Source organism: Ictalurus punctatus, chromosome 11, assembly GCF_001660625.3.
Source record: "Ictalurus punctatus breed USDA103 chromosome 11, Coco_2.0, whole genome shotgun sequence".
Classification (NCBI taxonomy): Eukaryota; Metazoa; Chordata; class Actinopteri; order Siluriformes; family Ictaluridae; genus Ictalurus; species Ictalurus punctatus.
The window spans coordinates 5,799,810-5,816,774 of record NC_030426.2 but is presented as its reverse complement, the minus strand read 5'-3'; the positions used below and the strand labels follow the sequence as shown (position 1 = coordinate 5,816,774).

At 38.2% G+C, this 16,965-nt stretch overlaps 1 protein-coding gene across 2 annotated transcripts; it reads right to left on the bottom strand.

Annotated features, from left to right (window-relative positions):
• Nucleotides 1-2,442: 2,442 nt before the first annotated feature.
• smpd2b (sphingomyelin phosphodiesterase 2b) lies at nt 2,443-13,513 on the bottom strand. Of its 2 annotated transcripts, none has more exons than XM_047158663.2 (11): nt 13,340-13,513; nt 12,461-12,535; nt 11,948-12,044; nt 9,074-9,150; nt 7,506-7,599; nt 6,658-6,747; nt 6,493-6,575; nt 5,501-5,633; nt 4,664-4,768; nt 3,989-4,145; nt 2,443-3,869 (listed from the first exon to the last, which is right to left on the bottom strand). In XM_047158663.2, exons 2-11 carry the CDS (start codon nt 12,496-12,498, stop codon nt 3,460-3,462), a joined length of 1,284 nt encoding a protein of 427 aa, XP_047014619.2. In that variant the 5' UTR covers nt 12,499-12,535; nt 13,340-13,513; the 3' UTR covers nt 2,443-3,459. The 2 variants fall into 2 exon arrangements, with proteins under 2 accessions (XP_047014619.2, XP_047014618.2); XM_047158662.2 differs by lacking the exon at nt 13,340-13,513 and adding an exon at nt 13,235-13,319.
• Between the last annotated feature and the right edge of the window lie 3,452 nt (nt 13,514-16,965).

Below are 16,965 nucleotides of genomic sequence, written 5' to 3'. Positions count from 1 at the left end.
CAGTCAGCAGCGCCACCATTTTCAAACTTAACCGATTTAACGGACTTCTTTTAGCAACTAAAGATTATACTAAATAAAACGACCCGGTCTGGGGCTCTGTGATCATCAGGGGAGGAAAAAAAAAGGAAAGATATTTATTCGCTTAACAGGTGTTAGGTGTAATTAAGCGGGTTGTTGTTGTTTTGTTGTTTTCCTGACGAAGGACATGTAGTAGGTTAGGTGTTAAAAATGACTAATTTTTATAAAACTGCTCACATTTAGAATATTTCACACCAAAAAAGGGGGGTCTTATTTTGCCTTAATGTCAAGACAGTACGTTTCTCACTAGACAGGCTTGGGCTTGGTTGATAATAAAGAGCAGGAAATCCCAGAGGTAAACATCCAGAAGATTCCGCCACACCCATGGGTAGGGCCAGGGCCTTGTCCAAAACCACACACTAGGGCACGTCGGCGGACTGTGTTGATTTACTCTACTGTAGGGCGCGGTCCTCTGAGCAAATGGGGCCTCAGTGAAGCAGCCTCCATGTTACAACATGTCCGTGACACATTCAGCAGAATAAGGAAATGTGAGAAGAGACTTCGTGAATAAGCGTGGGAAAGAAGATATTCAGACTAATGTAGACACCATTATGCTTTATTAAGGTTTATGTTCACACAAGTGTGTGACTTGTATGAATGGGAAAGAAACTCGTTTGGGACTCTCCAAGCCACCAGAACAGCTTAAATGCACCTTCTACAAGTCTCTGGAACTGTACTGGAGGGATGAACATCACGTTTCCAAAAGATGTTCCTTCTGATATAACACTTTCGATGATAGGGATGGAAAGTACTGTCTAACACACCTGTCATAAATCTCTTGTATGTGTTCGTTTAGGTTGAGATTGTGACATCCATAACACATGATTTACATCATTTTCCTATTCATCAGACTATTCGGTATGGGGCCATGAGTTTCACAATTACCTTGGGTAATTGGCACACCTGCCAACCTTAGCATTATACATGTCTCCTGTAAACGTGCTTAAATGATGTTTTGATGAGGCTTAAAATCAAGTTTCAAATCTGGTTGAACCAGAAACCATCTGAATACTAGGACTGCACTCTTGTGGCGTAAGTGTTTTGGTGCAATTAGTTATTCTCACGCTTTCTGAAAGTGCTTTATACTGGTCAGTGTGTCAGTGAATCCTGGGCCTGTCCCAGGAAAACTGAGTGGAAGGGATGCCAGGTTACACCATGCAGAGACACTTTCATAAACTCATTCATAGGAGAGATTTGAGATTGGGGCAGATTCAGTGATTTGGGGGCCCTGGGCAAAATATAGGAATGGGGTCCTATTCAGTCTTTTATCATCAATATTAAAATATTTCAGCATTCATTATTTAGAACTAGGAATTTATATATATATATATATATATATATATATATATATATATATATATATATATATATATATATATATAATTTGCATTTTTAGGGGGCTCTTGGCTTCTGGGGGCCCAAGGTAGCACTAGGCAAAGGTAGGTATCTAGGAAGGAAGGACTTGCAAGTTGTTTTTGGGAGATTGGAGGAAACTGGAGAAAGCAGAAGAAACACACACAGGGACAGAGAGAACATATTTGGAGAACAGCCACACAGAGAGTAACACGGGTACCCCAGGTACCATGGTGCTGTGAGGCAGCAACCCTAACGTCTGCGACCTGCGTGAAGTTGGCCCACAACCCAATGCAGAACGTCGGCAAAATAGTCTCAATCGTTTGTGATTCGTTTGTTCTGGTTTGTGCCGTAAAAATTTTCGTTTGTGCTGCTCCCGTTTTTAAAATATTAGATATTGACTTATAGGCGCAAATCTCCCCGGAGTGAGCACCCTTTTAGAGTCGAATTGCCGAAGACTTTCAAGACAAATCAAATCATCATTTGTTCAATAAACAATTCTCATTACTTAATTCACCGGTCTCTCATGATTGAACTTTTCATTTATTTACAAGGAGAATCATCTGCTACGCTTCACTCCCACCACTAGGTGTTAGTGACACTTCTGTTCACGATGCTCTTGTGGAAATTTGTGTTGTTAGTATAGGAAAAGTCGACACGGTTACTAAATCAAAATTCTGGCCAGTGTAAGTACAATGTTTTAACACTGTCAGTTACAATATTATTAGTTAACTTCAATCATAATGGTACAACGTTCAAGAGAGTTAAGCTTGTTAATGTCGGGCTTGATGGTGTTTGCACTCAAGTTTTGGTTTGAAGACAGATAGTGGCTTGTCAGTATTAAGTGTTTTTAAGTTTAAGTTTTTAAAAGGTACATTATTCGCATCAAAGGATGTTTGATAGTTCACAGTAATTCAATTTCACAAGTAAAATCATTTTGGCTTAAATCTTAATTCATTGAGTCATTTAAGTTTACACACACACACACACACACACACACACACACACACACACGGACAAGTGAGTAAAATTTAATGCATACAGGGTTTACAGAGAGTAGACAGCAGTTTATTTTTACTGAGATGTACTGAGATGTACTGTATGAGGTATAAATGCATAGATACATGAAACTGGCATTGTGTTAGCTTTACTTAAGTCCTTGGTCAAAAAAACAAACAAAACCTGTTTCTGCATTCAACATTCATAACACATGTATACAGTAAATATTAATGTGTGTGATTAAATAGGAGTGAATGATTACAGTACAGAGTTGAGTGTAGATGCTATTAACAGACATAAAATAGAAATGTGTGATTTTTATCTAATACTATTTGTCTACATTCAAATACATTTGCAGGAAACATCTGATTTAAGGAGGAAATTAAACTAATGTAAGAGAAATGAGTGGTTATTAAAGTAACCTGCCCTGCAGGATTGAGATCAGTCTGGTTTAAAAAAAAAAAATAAAAATAAAAAAAAAAAGCGATTTCTACTGTGGCTGATAAATACAAGTCTTTTGTAAGATCTGTAAACATGCATAATGCCAACGTTAAACGCATATACGCCTTAATGACTACAAAAAATAAGTTGAAATAGCATTAAATAAGAGGAGTAACTGGTCCATTTTTCTAATGAGGCATGGAAGTGTAGAGTTAGTAAGGGATAAAACATGATTGGTGTGCTCTTGGGAAGCATCGAGACGCATTTGCATTCACACTAAAAAAGGGATATGCGTCCCAGATCACCTCCAAATGTGGTTGAGTTCACAGCTGTACTTAGCGCTGTCCATCCAGGATGCATGTTTATACCAGGTTTGAACGGGCCCATAAAGAGAATCAGGTCCATGAGGCAGATTTGATCCATCTAAAACGAGGCAGATTCAACCAGACCGGTCTGGAGAGTGGTTCAGCAAAGCCTTGTTTAAAGACTATGAAATAAGCAGACATGTCAACTTGTAAGAAGCAAGGAAACATCCCACTAATTTAATTAAGTGGTTCAGCAGTGTTCACTGCCTTGAATCCTGGTTGTTCAGTCTTCCGGTTCCAAAGTGTCAGGCTCGCTTTGAGAATGGTTCTCGTCTATAACCTTAGGTAACCCCTTCAGACGTTCTTGCAGGCTGCCTACTGCAAGCCTCATGTGGTCCTCTGCTCCTTGTAGGGACTTCACCTCCATGCTGTAAAAGATGTACAGGAAGGCGGCAGAGAGAAGGATGGCGAAGCACAGCGCCCCTAGTAGGTAGAAGGAAGCTTTGGGGAAAGGCTGTTCAACTCCCAGGGAGAATATAGGTACAGCAGCTATGGCTATCTCCAGCAGCAGCAAGGCCAGGCCCATAAACCCTGTGCGTGCAGCCGTGTAGCGCATGCGCTCAGCACAATGCAGTCCCACCTTCACCTCTGTACGAGCCTCAGTCACAGTGTTTATCAGCCCAGAAAGACTAACTAATAAACAGTAAAACGGGAAACAGAGAAAGCATTTGACAGGATGACTAAGGAGGATTTAGTAAATAAATATACAAAAAAAAAAAAAAAAAACATTTTCTAAAGTTACACTTAATTACCTGCAGTGCAATCTTTTTCTCCCTTCTCGTCTTTCAAAGGGCAAAGCAGCAGTTCAGTGCTGAGAGCTTCATGGTCTGAGTAAGGGAATTCATAGCCAGGAACAGAGCCCTTAGTAGTGGACAGAGATTCACAGCTCACATCCACTCTCCCTGATCCCTGTTAATAAAAAACAAATGCTATTTGCGATTTTCTTTGTTAGTCATAAGACTGAAATCTTAAACATTTTAATCTTCATGTAAATACTGTACAAGTTAGCCAAACTGTGGAAGAGTGCAAACATATATCATGTTATACTAACTGAAGTTTAAAACATATTCATTTTGCTTCCATACAATAATACACTTAGTTGTCAGTTTATTATGTACGCCTCAATTTTATCTGCACTCAGTTTTAATTTATCAGGAAAACCTGCTAAATATCAGCACTTTCACTGTTTAATTCCTGTTGTGTCTGAAACACCCGTACCGGCACAAGACCCACTAAGAATTCACTGCTCCATGTCGGCGTCAGTGCTGTGGGTAGGCATAATGTGCAGCAACAGACGGGTTACAATCACTAATATAAGTATACCTAGAAAATACACCTAAGGTATGGTGGGTGTGCCTGAAAAAAGGGCTAATGAATGTAGGTGCAATATTGATGTGATCTGTCCAACAGTATAATCAAGCAGTAACCTTGAATAAGATGTAGTCGATACGGATTCCTTCTCCAAACGGAAGAAGTTCATGAGTGTTTGTGAAGGGGTTGTCTGTTATATGGGTGAATCCCTGTGCACATCCCTGAAAATTCAACACAGTGTAAAGACAGTGTTAACAACTGAGTCACCGTTACATTAAAACAGACTGCCTGGCATTAAATTTGTGCCAAAAGTATCGAATGTAACCTAAAAGCTGAGGAGGAGGAGGATGACCTCGATGATGACAACCACACCACTCCGTGCCGATCCTGAGAGCTCAACTCGAAAAAACAGTCATACTGTATGAGACAACCCAAACCTCAAATATTAATTACGAACTAATATACTGACTAAGTAAGTAAGTAAGTAATTAATTTCCACTACAAAATACAAACACTATAAACACCCCAAAATTCACGCCACTGAAGTCTCTACTTTGAGGTCAGGGAGCTATCCATCCAAATCTCACTAGCTGATGACAGTAAAGTGTGATTAAGCCCCACCCACACTAGATATTTGTGCCAGAATGGCGAACATAAACTTGCAGAGCGTAAACAAGAAGCGTAAATGAAAACTCTGCCGGCGAATTCATGAACCATGATTAGCAAAAACTAAGCTTAAAAAACAGTTAACAAAGAACACTGTTTATCTGAAGACCATGTGAATTTTTTGCCACTGAGTTCAGAGTGTTTTTCGTCTCTCTCATTGTATATTTATGTTCGTTTCTTGAAAAGTTACATTCGATACTTTTGGCACAAATTTAATTCCGCATACATCTTACATCATATACTGGACAGTCTGAGAAATTTGACATGACTACTGTTTATGTACTCACATCAAAACTGGCTGCCTCAATGAAGCAGTCCCGGAGTCCACTGTAGCTGCACAGCAATCTTACACCGAGGTCTTCAGGATGCATGTTTAAATCCCCCCCTAATATCACTACATCTGCCCCAGCACATGTGTGCCTGAGTGGGAGGAAATGCAGACTTCACTTCAAAATAAGATCCTTAGCTGTATCACATGAACAGTATATCCTGTTTGCAATGTTTGTTTCAAAAAGAAGAATGTGTATTTTAATTCAATAAGGTTTTTTTTTTTAGTGATGTTCGAACATATAGTCATGGAAGCATGTGGACCTCTGATTAATTTCCTCATGAACATAGAGCACACAGCTAAAAACATTACATTTGTGCTTCAGCCCTGGTAGTACTCAATGTAAGGCAGCAAAATGTGTGCAGAATGATGTATTTTTTTATTTACAACTGCACAGTGGAAGGTTCACATGTTCTCCCTGTGTTTGTGTGGGTTTCCCCAGTTTCCTCCCACTGTCCAAAAACATGCAGGTATTGGTAGACTGGTAATGCTAACTTGCCCCTAAATGTGAATGAGTGTGTGAATGTGTGTGTCTGCATGTTGCCCTGCAATTGACAAATATATGACTCTTTCCATAATAATTTATTTGCTGATTTCACAGTAATGGGGGTAAATACTTATGTAATCACAAATTTTACATGTTCTTATATGTAAATAATTTTGCTAATTATGTCAAGTTTATCATGGGCTATTTTACAATGCCTTCTACTAACATTCATTTATATGGTAAAACTATAATTTGGAAAATGTGTGTTTGGTAATGAATTGCAGTCTGTTTATATCCTTTGTTTATTTGCTAGTACATTCAGAATGTACCTTGTTGATGTATAATTGTCTATTAAACTGACTTATTTTGGCGTGGGCCACTTGACATTGGATTAAGTGTAATGTGAACTGTTACCTAAAATGAGTTTGACACTCTTGGTCTAAAAACAGAGAGTGGTTTAATACCGAATAAAGTTTTGGAGTTCCCAGGCCTGCACCACTCTGTGAGGGAGATAGGAATCTTGCTCTCTGGAATACTCAGCATGTAGCTGTTGGGGAAAAGACACAGTGCTATAACACAGGACTGAACACACACCTACACAATTAACAAAACACTGTTTTTGGACTCACATGAGTGACGTAGACATGCACCATCAACCCACTGATATTCAGCAGTAATTTCCCAACAGCTTTGCCTCCGAACCAGTCTCCATGATGGGCCTGACATAGAAGAGAGTACTCTTTGACAGTCACTCATCCACCCAGCTAGAAGATTTATAATCTGGCTTTATGTAAGGAATAAAACACTTTGAGGCATGCTATCATAGGAAGATGACAGATGACAGAGTGGGATGATTACCATCCCAAAGTTTATTAATAACACCACATCCCAAAGTGTTTAATTACTCTTGTACAATAGCAATTTGCCGGGCAAAATTTTTTTTATTCATTAAAAATAACTATCAGTTTACAGTTATATCTAATTATGTGAACTCTCCAGGAAACAAGTTAGTCCCTGTTATCACCTACAGCTGATATAAACATTCATTCCTCACCAGCTTCTCTTTTTTCCCCCCTCTCTTTACCTCTGACTTTTATAAACTGCTGACACACTAAACAGCTCCTTGCAGAATGCTTCACCAGATCAACAATGAATGTTTTTCTCTGTTAAAAAAAACATGTTTTGTAATCTGTTTATTATTACATTATGTGGCGTGTCTGCCATAAAAGTGCATTTGAGTGAGCGGTTACTATAGAAACTATGACCTACTTTAAAGAGTCCATTAATTATTCACATGTGATTTGCCTTGCAGCTGGAACTACTGTCAGGACCATGTTGTTATAGAAAATGTATTTAAGAGATCACTCCTCGAATTAATGCTTTGGTCTGGATAACAGCAGCAGTCTAATCTAAAGGATCTGCCAAACTGGTATTTGTCAGAAGAACTTTTGACAGAAAACAGTCTGACTGTACTCACCATGTAGGGATAACCATTTAAGGAGTATTTGTAGAGAAAGACATCATGGATTCTATGCCTGGAAAAGGCCGCCAATCCACTCCCAAAAAATCCACTGAGAAGCAGAGGTTCAAAGCAAAATAAGTATATATATTATAATATAATAACGGTTCTGATTTCTCATCACAATTAATCTGTAACTTTTTGCAACTTTAAGAGTGGCCATCCTTTTTCATGCTAATTTAATGCATATGGTTGTAAACCATCTATCCATTTCCTGTATCGCTTATCCAACACAGTGGTGCAGGGAGTCTGGAGCTTATCCCAGGGGACCCAGGGCACAAGGCAGCGGACACCCTTGACAGCGGGCCTTACCATTGCAGGGAACAACAGCACACACATTCAAACAGAACAGACTATTTGGAAATGCCAGTCAGCATATAGCACATGTCTTTGGACTGGGGGAGGAAACCGGAGTACCTGAAGGAAACCCCCGAAGCATGGGGAGAACATACAAACTGTGTGCACACAGGGCAGAGGCGGGGATCGAACCCCCAACCCCGGAGGAGCGAGGCAAACGTTCTAACCGCTAAACAGTCCCTCCAGGATTTTGCAATCGCAGAAATGAACGCAAAATCAAGAAAATGCCGCAATATTTGGAGGAGCTTGTAATTTTTCAAAATTACTGCAGATTTTCCACAGATTTGGGACATCATGTGACGTCCTCACAACATGCCCGCTTCTACTCAAACACATCGAAGATGAGTACAACTAAAAGGTCACATGTACCCACAAGCATCACCACGAAAGAGCATGGAACAATTTTGTGCGATTGCAATTTCACCAATTCATGCAGTTTTCTGCAAAATAAAAGAACAAAAACTCAGCAAGTTGCATCGCAAATTTTGGAAAATTTTGGCCACCGTGCCCCCTGGGTGTAAACCAGTAAAACTATTTAATTAATAAAATTACCTTTTACACAACATACAGTACTGTGCAAAAGTCTTAGGCACATACAAAGAAATGCTAGAGTAAAGATGCCTTCAAAATAATTAAATTAAATGTTTCTCCATTTAAAAAAAAATACTACAAAGCAGTAAACAGAAATAATTGAAACAAAGTCAATATTCGTTGTGATGACCCTTTGCTTTAAAAAAAAAAAAAAAAAAAAAAAGTCTCAGTAGAATTAGTGCCGTTTTTATAAGGAAATTAACTAAGATTTACTGAGCATCTTGCAGAACCAGCCACAGTTCTTCTGGAGACTTTATCACACTTGCTTCTTATTTTTGCAGTAAAATCCAGCAGCAATCATTATGTTTTTTGTCTGAAAAGTGTCTCTTACGACTTAATATCCTGCTTTCTTTACTGACATACACACATTTTTCTGTAACATTTCCTTTTTGTGCTGGAAAACTAATGTTTGGGAATCTAACATGTTCTTTTTGTACTGACTCGATAATGTAGAAGTTATCAAATAAAAATCTATAAGAAAGTTTGTACAAAAAAAAGTAGGATGCTTAAAACTTTTGCACAGTACTGCATAATAGTAAACTAATATTAAATACATGAATGCAACGTTTAGATCTTACCTTTTAAAATAATGGGAGTGAGGATGTGTGCTGCCAAGTTTCGTTTTCAAGAAGTGGAAGTCTTTTTCACTCCAAACCTAACACAGTTCAGAATTAGAAGAAGCAAATTGCGATCTCAGAGTTTATTTCTCCTGAATAACATGACTGTACTACTTCCTTCAAGACAGGTGAATCTAGTCTACTCAAAAAATGTGCATCATAGCAGAGTGTACTATGGGTTATCATGTACCAAAAAAACAAAAATGTACTGTAGCATTGCAGAATGCTTCAGAATGAAACACTAAGGACTCTGCACTTGGAAATCTAAGTGAATCAGTACGGAAAGCATGGAATTAGTAACATTAAAATCCTTTTAAGTGATATGCTGCAACACTTTGGGAAGCTCCTAGGCTAACAAACAATGCATTACGTATTACTGAGTATACACTGCTTGTGACCTGTATAAAGTCTTAAAAGTCTAAAGATCATACAGGAAAGCTTGATTAACCTTAACGTGTCAGAAGAAAGGTCCCTTCAGTATTCCATAGTGTCAATAACACGTTGTCGTTTCTGTAAACACAGATGGGCGATGTTCCACAGCCTTTAATGAGTATGCTGTGCTATAGTATGGAGCCATAAAGCAATAAAACCCATCACCTTTCCAGCTATAAAGATAGAAACATGGACAAACATTTATGCTATTGTGCACCCAAGCTGGGCTTCGGCTTTCCCAAAGTTCTGTTTCTCTTTACTATTGTATTGAGTGCACACCAGATATTTAGGGCCATTAGTGGGTTATTAATTATGTCAGTCCCAGAGAAACATGTTCCAAATACAGACTGTGAAGAAAAAAACATTGTTCTCCACATCATTATATTAATTGGGAGCACATCCCCTTCCAAGTATCCCCAGTAACTTTGTAATATAGTAACATGCCCTTACCGAACCAATTTTTAAACCCGTCCATGTTGGTCAGCACACTGATCTGATTGTTAAAGCAATGAGTATTCCTCCATTTAGCAGATTATCCACCTCTTTCAAACCAATAGAAATTTCATGGAAATGGAACAACAATCTTATCATTAGGGTGCAGGTAGAGCTAACTTACTGCTCAGACATTCATTACATGCTACAACACTACTGGAAAAGGCTACAGTTAAAAACTTGTTCACTCGTGTTCGCTGACAATGGGCTTTGTTTGTAAATTGCTCATAGGAGCATTTACACAAGAAATATGGTATTCAGGAAAATCCTGGAATTTCAGGGGGGGGGGGCATGACATTCATATACTACTTGTGTGTGCAAGTTTGTACATAAGAAGATTAACTAATGTAAATGCTGACTTGATCGACTTCAAATCGCATAGAAAATTTCACTTTTAAATTGTGGATTAAACTGTAGAGATTAAATTGCTTCTTTTTATTACGTTTACAGCACTTATTAGGCACCCTAATCCAGAGTGATTTACATGCTCATGCCAGTCCAGGAGTGTCACGATTGTAGGTAGAGTAAAATGAAACCCATTTGTTTTGTATTATTGGCATTAACTAAAGAATACCAAAAAATACAAAGAAACCGAGCCAACATAAACCCATAAATTAAGACAAATAAAAAATAGCCATTCAGTTATAACAAAAGAAATTCCACCATATAAATGGAGGACATACTGGTCTGTCATAGTCATGAACACCAAACACCAACGATGCAGCTTATCAAAGATTTACTGAACACCAAACTAACAGTTTTAAATCAGATCGGTTATCGGCAAAAATCCACACCGATAGTTTTTCCTGGTTGCGTAGTGTTGTGAGATCGGCTGAGAAGGGTGTGCTGTCATTATACAGTACAAGAGTGGACGAATTAACAACCATCACTGACTAATTTTGTTGTGGTATTTGAAGTGTTTTTTTTTTTTTATTCATTTTGGCGTCTCTATTTTTATTTGTTACTTGGAGTGTTACTTTTTAGTTCAGTTAGGATATATATCCGTTACTTCCTTTCTTAATATTTATTAATAGTTAATATATGAATATTTATATATGTATTTCATTTTACAAAGTACAGTACATTTTCATGGTACGTGCATTTCTTAAAAATCCCAGTCCCAAATGCTGTTTTTTTTGTTTGTTTGTTTTGTTTGTTTTTTTTTTGGGGGGGGGGGGGGGGTTTACACAGTTTTCTTCCAATTTGGTCATTTTGCCAATTTCCACCCCAAGCTAGGTTCCACACGTCAAGCCAGTCACTGCGTCTTTTCAGACTGCTTCTCGTGCTACATCAGAGGGCAGCTGAACACATTCTGAGGAAAGTGATATCTACCCTCTTACATATTCATAACCTCGCAGAGACCCACAATTGGTTAGTGTTGCAGTGATTAATTGACAGGGGAGAGAGTAATGCAATCTCTCGCACCCAGAAAGCATGGTCAATTCTGCTCTCTTTAAGTCCAGGCCATGGATGGCTGTGGCATCGACAGAATTCAATCTCGTGATCTCCAGTGATAGGGTGAAGGATGGGTCCTGCAGGATCCCAGGCGCTGGTTGGTTTATCATTTGCTATATTGCATTCTGTCACTTGGAAATGACGACATAAAAAGAACAATTATAATATGCTTCATGTTGGCTTCCATAACAAGTCACCTTTCTTTCAATTGCAATCTGTGTTCTGTTCACTTGCGAGTAAAACGTTCCGGGGTTGGGGGGTGGTAGGGTGATGTTTGTGTCCCGAGGGAAACCAGTCCTGAGTCACACTTCTACTTCTGATTTTTCTACTGCCAATGAATCCTGCATGCTCTGATTCACTAAAATCCTCCAATGTACATTTGAGTGGGTAAAAATCTACATTTTCTTTTTTTAATTAAGTGACTAAAGTGTTTGTGCCAGTGTGTATGTATCTCACCTCCTGCAGCAATACTACATCATGCTGCTCCTTGACTAGCAGATCTGCAATCATGGCATATCGCTGAGCACGGTGCTTACTAATGTAGCGAATTCCCCTAAAACCACAAACACATACACACATTATATATATATAAACACATACTGACACTCAGAACATTAAACCACATTGCTGACGAAACACATTTACCATGCATGTATGACAAGCCAATATTAAATTAGATCAAAGCAAGGAGGAAGTAACACAACTGAACAGGATAAGACTTTCTGGTGCATTGTGTTCTATCAAAAACACCACACCTCTCCTTTCTAGCACAGCACTGTGATAAACCCGATAGCGGCCTTGTCTAAATTATTCAGTGGTTACCCTAGAAGTAGTCAGACTTAGGAGACAAAATCTAAGGCTGATTAAATTCCCTTCAGGCATTTCTCTTTGTCCTTAAGCAGCTTAGTTGTGCTTTTTCCGTTCACTATAGAAAGCAGCGGTGTAAGGGATATTTGTACGCATGCTCACCAACAGTTGAGAGAGAAGATACGTAGTCTTACAGGCATGCTGGCCGTCACAGGACCGTGAGGGAAGCGTGATCCCCTGTGCAGTAAGTGCAAGATCAGCAGAGAAAGAAAAAGGTCAGCAAGAAAAACATGGTGCTTAGTCACATCACATTACCAAGAACATAAAATCCTGCAGTTGTGCTTCCCAAATTTCTCCATCTGGGGATTAATCAAGTATTATCTTATCTTATCTGATCTCATCAGCTATGTAAAGAGTGGAAACAGTATAAAGAGGTGTTTCTCAAACTTTAAGCTACAAATTGCCAATGCCAGAAATAACTATAATATAATAATTTTCACCAGGAAACAGGATAGTTGTACATTAAACACATTGTAAACCTGTGCATTATTGTTGTTGTTGTTGTTGTTGGTGGTGGTGGTGGTGGTGGTATTAGACCCTGTACCTCTAATCAACAAGTGTTTTTTACACACAGGTCATTTGTGGCTTTGTGCATATTTTCACATCAGTAATAGCACTTAGACTAAATAAACAATATTTATATAACAATAAGACTATAAACAATATTTACACCAAGCTACACGTGACATGTTCAGAAGAGTTGTTTACGGAAACGTGCAACTCTTTCCGGCTACAACAGGAAGCTCTGTGGAAACGTTACCTCTCACTAATAAGTCAATTGATCCCGAAACGTCAGTAAATACGCAGGCAAACTGTGATTTTATCAATAAAATGATAAAACTATCTAGAAAGCGAGCTGACAAAACTGTCACACACCTCCATCCTCCATCCATGGCTACTCATAGAGTAGCTGAAGCTAGCTAGCTACAGAATAACTTCAGCCGGTTCAGATTAAAGGTAACACAGTTAGTTTACGATTACCTTTAATTGACTCGTTAACGCGTTTACGGTGAAAAAGATCCGTTGGGGTGGGGAAATGTATCCAGAATAATTAACGTGGTAAGATACACGTCAGCTGTGTACTGTAGTGCTGGCTGTCAGAGACGAGTAACACTACATCGATTCATTACCACGCAGTTTCCGGGTCTGGGTGACGTCAGCACGGGGGGCGGGGTTACTTTGCTTATTTCCACATCAGTACCGTGTCCTCTGATGTGAACAAATTAGAACTGACCTGCCTAAATAAATGTCTGGTAACATGAAATATGTGGAGTTGTGAAAAACTTGGATTAAATAATCCAAGTAAAGGTGGTAAAATATCAGAATAGTACACAAGTTTCCAGTAAAACAGAGCAAAAAAAGTCCTTCATCAGCTGTGAACGAGCACTTCATCAGTGCTTCTGAGGCTATGGTGAAACCAGTTGGTATTGGAAATGCTTCATGATGTAATAGATGTGTTTAAAACATGACATTTGTCTCGTCCCAATTTGCCTACTTATACTACGCTCTACAAGTATGTACTCATTTTGTGAAGAAAAAGTACATACGTTTGAGTGTGTAGCAAAAGAGTATGCAAGTATCGAGGCATACTAACACGTCGTGTAACCGAAGAGAGCATTGTTGCCTAGATAGGCACACTGTCACTGTAAATAAATAAATACAAACAACCCTCTAGCTTTTCTACATTTATTATTCCTTATATAATTTATACTACATAATGGAATTGATCGTTTCCTTTATTTATTTTTCCACTTCATTTACACCTCTCTAAAACGCACATCACAGATGTCACACTCGTCCAGGCTGAAGTCGATCAAACCATCACACAAGGAGTTGTGGGCAATATTAGCAGAAAAAGTGTCCATAGAGCCACACTTCGAAAATCTACTGGAAATACTAGACCAGGGGTTCCCAAACTATTAGTTACAATGTTCTGTAGACATTTTACCTTTTGCAAGATGACTTTAAAACACATTAAAAATACAGACTTCTGAATATATCCCCGTTTTTTTTTTTGTTTTTTTTTTAATAATTACATCTTACATCTTTACATTACATTAGGAATTGATTGTGTGTGTGTGTGTGTGTGTGTGTGTGTGTGTGTGTGTGTGTGTGTGTGTGGTTGTCCGAGAGTGAGAAAGAGAAAACATACATTTATTTATTTTTCACACCAAATTGTTGAGTGAAATTTTGAAAACCATTTTGAAAAACACTGTACTAGACCATCTGGGTACCTTTGGGATACTCTACTCATTTCAATATACTATGATTTGGAACACACAAATTATAATCTCAGAAACTGTTTAGGACGAACAGTAGGCAAACTGGGACGCAGCTATTTATGCCATGGAGTTCTAAAGTTTCAACCTCGCTGAAAATAACAACAGAAATCCTCACAGAAATTCTACGGGTTTCCACTACAAATGCCATTACAAACCAACAGCTAACCATTAAAACCATTACCATTATTGGTCCTTACTAGTATACACTAGACATAACATGCCACCAATAGAATGCAACAAATTACCTTTAGAGACTCACAGGGACCATTACAGTTTCCATTAAAACCAATCCAATTCCCATTATAACCATTAAAACCATTACAAATTCCAAAGAAAATGCTTTCTATTGTTTTGGGGGGTTTTCAGCAGGGAAGACTGTAGATGAGCTCCTTCTCCACAACCTACCTCTCTAGAGGAGACTAGCTGATCATTTTGTTCAGCACCTACGTACCATCAGAATGAAGAATTTCTCCTTTTCTGTGGCAAGACACTTGAACAGTGATAGACATAGCATTAATTAATTGGCTTTAGTTAGCTTTACCTTGATGCAGGATGATTAATTAATTAATTAACTCTGCCTCAAGGTAAAGCCAACATCAATTTCAACAATGGGCCATTTTTCCCCCTTCTTTTCACTTTTGTTCCTCATTTCCAAAATAGTTTTTTGAGTAATTGTGATAAACACTCCCTTTGCTCTATCTGAAAGTTGAATGCACACATCTACACTGAATGACCTTTGTCATGCACCTTCATGAACTTCCTGGTAAGTGGATATTTAAAACTCAAGAGCAGTATTACTGAAATATGATTTTCTGACCATCCATATATTATTCCACTTGGAATAATTCTTCGTCTCATCACTTCTCTGTGTATTTCGCAGCAAACTAAGGTGTCCAGGACCTGCAAGTCCACTGACTGGTGCTCTAATTTTTCAATTCCAGCAACACCAAGATATTCAAGACTTCATCCACTACACAGCTAGCCACCAGACCACCATGTGTTTACTGAACCAGTGTTTGCACGATAGGCTGTGTAGATAGATAGATAGCATTTCATCCACTTGGTGGCGAACTAACCCAAGTTCTTTACCCCTTGTGTGTCTTTTTTTTGTTCTTGCTTGGCTTAGAAATAGTCCTGTACAGTGGTGCTTGGAAGTTTGTGAGTAGAATTATCTACTTTTCTGCATAAATATGATCTAAAATATCACCAGATTTTCACACAAGTTCTAAAAGTAGATAAAGTGAACCCATTTCACTTAAATAAATGAGACAAAAATATTATACTTAGTCATTTATTTATTTGAGGAAAATGATCCAATATTACATATCCCTGAATGGCAAAAGTATGTGAACCTAGCAGCAAATGTCATGTTTAGCAGTTAATTTGAAGGTGAAATTAGAGTTAGGTGTAGGATCCATCACGTATAATAAGCCATTTTTGTCTCGTTTGTTTAACTATGTTCTCTTTGTCATTGTTTATGTTTTGGATGATGTTTTAGGTCACATTTATTTAGAAATGTAGAAAATTCTAAAGGGATCACAAACTTTCAAGCAGAACTGTATATTAATGCCAATATATGAAATTTCTGCAAGGATTTTAACGAGTTAAAAGTCAGTAGTGGAATGAATAGGTCATAGTATTATGAACAAGTCAGCGTCACAGCTTTGGTGTAACATGCAAAGAAAAGGACATTAAATGATTCAAACATCATGCATCATGGAAGTTCAAGTATCAAATTAGTCAATTCGTGTGTTTAAATAATGCCTTTTTTTATTATATTGTGCTGAGTACTGCCACCAGATTATAGACAATGGGCCCCTTAGCACGGACACACAAAAACATACTAAATGGCATCATTAACAGAAGATTCAACTCCCAAATTCCTACAGAAAACTAAAATGATAAACACTCACTTTGAAAGTGTAATGATGGTTTTTTTCTTGTGACATCTTCCAAGTTAATGTGTAGGCTGTTTCTTCAGTTTTTCAGAGAAGCTTTTGGGCTCTGGGTAATTAATAAGAGCGAAATTAAGTGGATGGTCTTTGGGACCATCTGACTCCTTGGGGCCCTGGGCCTGTGCCCAGTGGAGCTGTTCATTAAACCATCCTTGACTGCACACTGGTAAATCATCAAACCCCTGACTGACCACCTAACACAAAGTGTACTCTATCATGCAAATCATTTAGATGCAGAATGAACATTACGGACAATTTGATTTAAAATAATATAATTAAAATAATATCATCACTTCCTTTACCCAATACTTGTATTAGTGGTGGCCAAAGTACAAAAATCCTGTAGGCTACTTGAGTGAAAGTAGAGGTC